At 40.5% G+C, this 5,153-nt stretch overlaps 1 protein-coding gene across 1 annotated transcript in view; it reads left to right on the plus strand.

The window, feature by feature from the left end:
- Positions 1 to 726: 726 nt before the first annotated feature.
- Positions 727 to 5,153, plus strand: part of TMEM26 (transmembrane protein 26) — a 32,840-nt gene continuing 28,413 nt past the window's right edge. Inside the window, exon 1 of the mRNA XM_006915603.3 lies at positions 727 to 1,380. Coding sequence (XP_006915665.2) covers positions 740 to 1,380 — 641 coding nt within the window. The 5' untranslated portion in view covers positions 727 to 739. The remainder of the gene's footprint in view (positions 1,381 to 5,153) is intronic.

Here is a 5,153-nt window from a genome sequence, read left to right on the forward strand (position 1 = left end):
CTGCGGCACAAAGCCTTGGAAAGCAAAGTAATTAATATCTAGCAAGATTTTCGAAACTTAGATCCATTTTGTTTATTTTTGTAATTACCTTCCATCTGTAGCCTACTATAATGTTAAATAAATAGTGGTACAGGTGGTAGGAGACCAAACATGAAAACAAAAATCATGAAGATATTTTGGGAAAGCCTGACTTCAGTTTCCTCTCTGCTTTGGATGCTGGAAAGACTGGAGTTTAATTTATTAGTCATTGACCTCAAGGTGCAGTTCCTGCTCCATGAATTTCTCCTAATCAAACTCCTAACTCTGTCTTTTATCTCCTCCCTCAATTGTCCCTCTGCCAGTCTTGTCCTGCTACCCTATATGCTTTCAGGAAAAAAAACAGAAAACAAAAACAAAAACAAAAACTGGAAGAGGTGGTGGAATGAGGGTGGGGGGTGACATAATAAAGAATATCTTTTGCTTTAATAACATTGTGCCCAAAGCGTAGAAGTGACCTGGGCAACTCTTTCACTAAATGAATGCAGGGAGCTCTATGAAAGCCCAGCGTGTGTGATTTCCTCTAGTTCTGGGAAGTTTTAATTCTTGAAAAGTGTGCAGGAACCGCATTTCTAAAACTGCTTGGACAGCGAATTCCTTGGCCCTCCTCCTTCCCAGCTTAGTCACCATGAGAGCCCAGTTCCTGGGGGGGTGGGGGGGGGAAGTGTGAATTAAAGTACTTCAGTGGAAAATCAAGGAGGAGATGCCACAGATGAGTAGCATCTATCTATGCAACACCTTGGCCTTCAGTCCATCTCCCTCCTCTTTCCATTCTCTTGGGGTGAGGAAGTTCTTGGAGGGACTCCATGGAGGCCTAGGGAGGGAGGCTGGCTCCTGGGATTGGGAGGGGGATGGGCAGCGCTGGAGAATAACGCCCAGGAGCACGGGCGTCGAGCCCGAGACTCCCGGGAAAGCCCAGCAGTCTAGAAAAGCTGGATTTAGATTCTCTTTCTCCACTTTGACGAGTTCTCAGGAAGTTTGGGGGAGGGGCGAGACGCTCTCTCCTGGTCTAAATGCGCGGGAGGGTGAGGAGAGACGACAGCAGCCGCAGGTCTTGGAGCTGGCACGTTCCCGCCCACCGGCGGGCTGGGGTGCTCCTGGCGGGGTCTGCCCCGCGCGCGTGAGGGGCGGAGGGCAGAAGGTGCCGGCCGGCATGGAGGGACTGATCCTGTTCAACGCCCTGGCCACGCGGCTGTTGTTCGTGCTGCACTCGCTGGTTGGAGTCTGGCGAGTGACCGAGGTGAAGAAGGAGCCAAGGTACTGGCTGCTCGCGCTGCTCAACCTCTTGCTCCTTCTGGAGACTGCTCTCACCCTCAAGTTCAAGCGCGGCAGAGGCTACAAATGGTGAGCGCACCCGGGGAAAGGGAGGGCGCGGAGTTCCCCGGTACTGTCCTCTATGGCACTCACAGGCAGCCCGAGAACCCTTCTCCTCGCAGCCCGCTGACTCTTTACTCGGATTCGGACCCTCTTTGTCCTCTCCGATAGCTTCGAAGGAGCGCGAGATGCTTGCGCCTCTCTTGGCCACGCCAGAGTGTCTCAGAGTCCTCGGGCAACACTAGGAAGGCTCGAGTCACAGCCACGCGTCACCCGGTCCCAGCTTTGGTAACTTGGAAAATGAGAAAAAAGAAGGGAAGCGCTTGCCTGCTCTGCAGAAAGTGCCCCAAATGAGGGAATCGTGGGGCAAGAGGGTGTCACGTGCGCTGCTTTCTGAATTTGGGGCGTGTGGGTGTGCACGGTTACTCTACGTGCATGCAGGTATGGGAACGTCCCTCGCTGGGCATCAGCGACTTTGGCAAGAGCCTGAGTGCATCCGGCAGCGATGAAGGGCTAGAAGCCCCTCGCAGCACAGCGGTGGTTTTAGCCGTTTAACTTCCTTCCAGCCCCTGGCGCCCTGGCATGACACCAGCTTCAAGTGTTTAGGGTTGGTTGCTTCAGAGCTTAGTTAATGGTCAGCCCATCTCGTCAAAGACGGGTTGCGGAGCGACGCTGGTGTAAGGACCAGCAGGTAGTGGTTCAGACTTAATCTCAACCTGCAAAAACTACACGCTCTGCATGATGCTTTATTTCCTCCCCCAAAGACTTGAATGGCAATAGAAGAAATGAGAAAAGGATTCTCTTGACATTTCCAAAGAGCCTCCTCCTCCATTCTTCAACTCCCAGTAGATGTGTAGCCCAAACTTCTCTAAGTTAGGCCTCTCCTGTATTAATTTTTAGAAAGAGTGAGGCTGTGTTTTCACAGATGTCAATACTTTAAAAACTACCTAATGCCATGAGAAAGAAAATATTAGGCAATTCAAGAATTATGCATAGGATGGAATTAGAGTAAGCCACCATATTAAGAAAAAAAAAAAATCCTCTCTACCTACAGTTTTACATATTAAACTACAAAAGTCGGTGTATTTCATGACAGTGCAAGAGAGTGAATGTGTTGTCTCTTAAAATAACGTGAATCTTGCTTAAATTTTCCACTGTTGAAAAATTTCTAGAATTACTAGTGAAAAATATATTCAAGTGGAATCTTAATTTAACATAGTAAGGACTGGAATGTTACTGCCCCTCCCCAATCCCCTTCCCCTATGAACAATTAATTTATGAAGCAGGAGAGAATTAAGGTGTTTTTCTGTGTGCCTTTTGGAAAACTCAAAGAAAAATGGTATTAGCTTCCCAAATAAGCCTTAGATTTAAAGAAACTAAAGGAGAGAAAAGTATGCACCTAGCAGGTAATGTGAAATTGATTTAGATTTTATTGAATGGCTTTAATATACTAGGTTAGAAAATACCTTCTGTAATAAGAGGATGAAGTCTGAGGCTGAAAACTGTTCCATGGAAGGTAGTTCTGCTTAGAACCATCAGAGCTTCTGAGAGAAATGTCAACCTCATAAGAAGGACTAGGTCAGCAGGCCCTGAAATGTCCCCCCTCCCTCTCCAAAAGTAGACCAAAGTCCTTGGTTCATATTAAGTCAAAATCCCACTCCAGTTGTATAGAAATACTGAAGCCAATAAATACTTATCTCATATGTTGTTATGAATTAAATGAAATAACATTATGTTGATGATCAATGAATAAAAAAGAAATGGTCTTTTCTAGATTCTAGGGTTTCTCTTTTTTCTTCTTATTAAAAATATTCTGTGTCAACTGGACACATTTTCTGTCTGTATAAGTCAAGCAACTTTATTTGAGGGACTGACCAGTAAACCATTGGCTCAGAGACAAAAAGTATTAAAAAAAATTCTCACCTTTATTTCAGAACAGGCCCATGATGAATATTGTATATTATAGCAGTAATTCACAAAAATCTTGCTGGCTCAATAACTAGATTAACATTTGAAAATAAGCAAAGAAAATGATAGATTTGGCTTACTATAAAATTTCAGGGACAAATGATTCTTTGTAAATGATCTAAATACAAATATGATTAGTAATGTTTTGTTCTATTGATGTTGCAACTGAATCTGCAAATATTGTAATTTTTGTGGTAGACAATACTCTCATGCTATTCTGTCACAAATATGAAGAAAAAATTAGAAGATGGAATGCTAAAAAAGTATAGAAAATTATCCCTGATATAACATGGTAAGAATTAAAAAGAGTTTTATTTTGGACATATTTCATTTCTGGGTTGAAATTTTCTAGGTAAGGCAAAGGCATAATTTTTTGTTGTTTCTGAGTGCTAAAGAATGCTTTCATGAGAAAATCAAAAATTAAAAAAACATATAAAGTAAATATGGCAGTATTCATACTTCCATATAGGAAAATATTACTATATATATCTATATGGAGAAATATGTTAATAAAGATATATATCTTTTCATCCATTGGTCTTACATTTTGAAATCTATCCTATAGAACCAAAAGTACCCATGTGTAAAGACATATGTACAAAATATTAATTTTCTTCTTATTAGAGGAAAATAAACCTGAAAGCAACCCAAGTATTCATCAATAGACTGGTTGAAAATTATAGTATATCCATACCATAGAATATTTTGCTGGTATTAAAAATAACGAGCTAGACTTTTGCTATTGATTTAGAGGGATGTCCATGATATATTGTCAGGAGAATAAGGTTACAAAGTTATGCATATAAGGTCTCAATTTTTTTTAAAAGACTTGTCAAAGAATTATCCCACATATCAGTTGAATAAATTACCTGTTTACAAGTCAAGAAGATGAAGAAGGAGAAACTCTCCAATAGTGAATATCAATTGGTTAATTAAATAATGCCTGAACGGATTAAACTCTGTACACACATGAGGTGAGATTTTCTTTTCTGGAACATCAGATCCATGGACCCTTTTTAGTCTATTCTGGGCTAGTTTGAACATTTGTTCTTTTTTACTATAATTAGCTGCTGGTCTCCAAAAAAATCAAATCTACAGAAATCATGGAACACTAAACAGAACTTATAGAGGAAAATGTGAACAAAATTTCTTGAAACGTAACAAACATATTACACTTGTTCAAAGAATGTTTCTTTAGCTATCCTTTGGAAAGAAAAATGGAACTAGAGCTGCTGACCTCAGCTGTCTGGGGACAGGCAACATTACATCAACACTGATAATTTGCCAGTTGGAGAAGTTTAACTTGCTGGAATTCCATAGGATAGAGAGGGTAAGCCAAAAACACACCCCTTGTTAAATGCAATAAATGTGTGCTGGTGGAATTTGTTCCATTTCATCTAATGTTTATTAATTTTACCTGCAAATTCACTTACATCCCTCTAAGATAGTAGTACCATTTTGCTTTATTTTTTGATTTTATTTTTGCTTTATTTTTGATTTTATTTTCTATTGTCTGGGCAACAATCCAATGGATCTGTGAATTATCATTTAGGTAAAGTCAAACAGAAGACAGTATTTCAGTTGCTTTCTAGCCAATACTGATAAAATATTCCTCAGGGGATAGAAAAATGATGAAGATTATGACACGTTTGAAGCCTATTCACTTGGAAGTAGACTGTATCTTAGAAAAAGTAGAAATCTAAGTTGAATTTATTGGCAAAAGTACAGAATTTTAAGCACTGAGCTTTCTTCATTGGAGTTTCAAGAATATAAGGTAAGTATAATTGAGTTAATAAAATACTTCACCTATTTGGTCACCTTTCTTCATTATCTCT

Source organism: Pteropus alecto, unplaced genomic scaffold (genome assembly GCF_000325575.1).
Source record: "Pteropus alecto unplaced genomic scaffold, ASM32557v1 scaffold155, whole genome shotgun sequence".
Taxonomy (NCBI): Eukaryota; Metazoa; Chordata; class Mammalia; order Chiroptera; family Pteropodidae; genus Pteropus; species Pteropus alecto.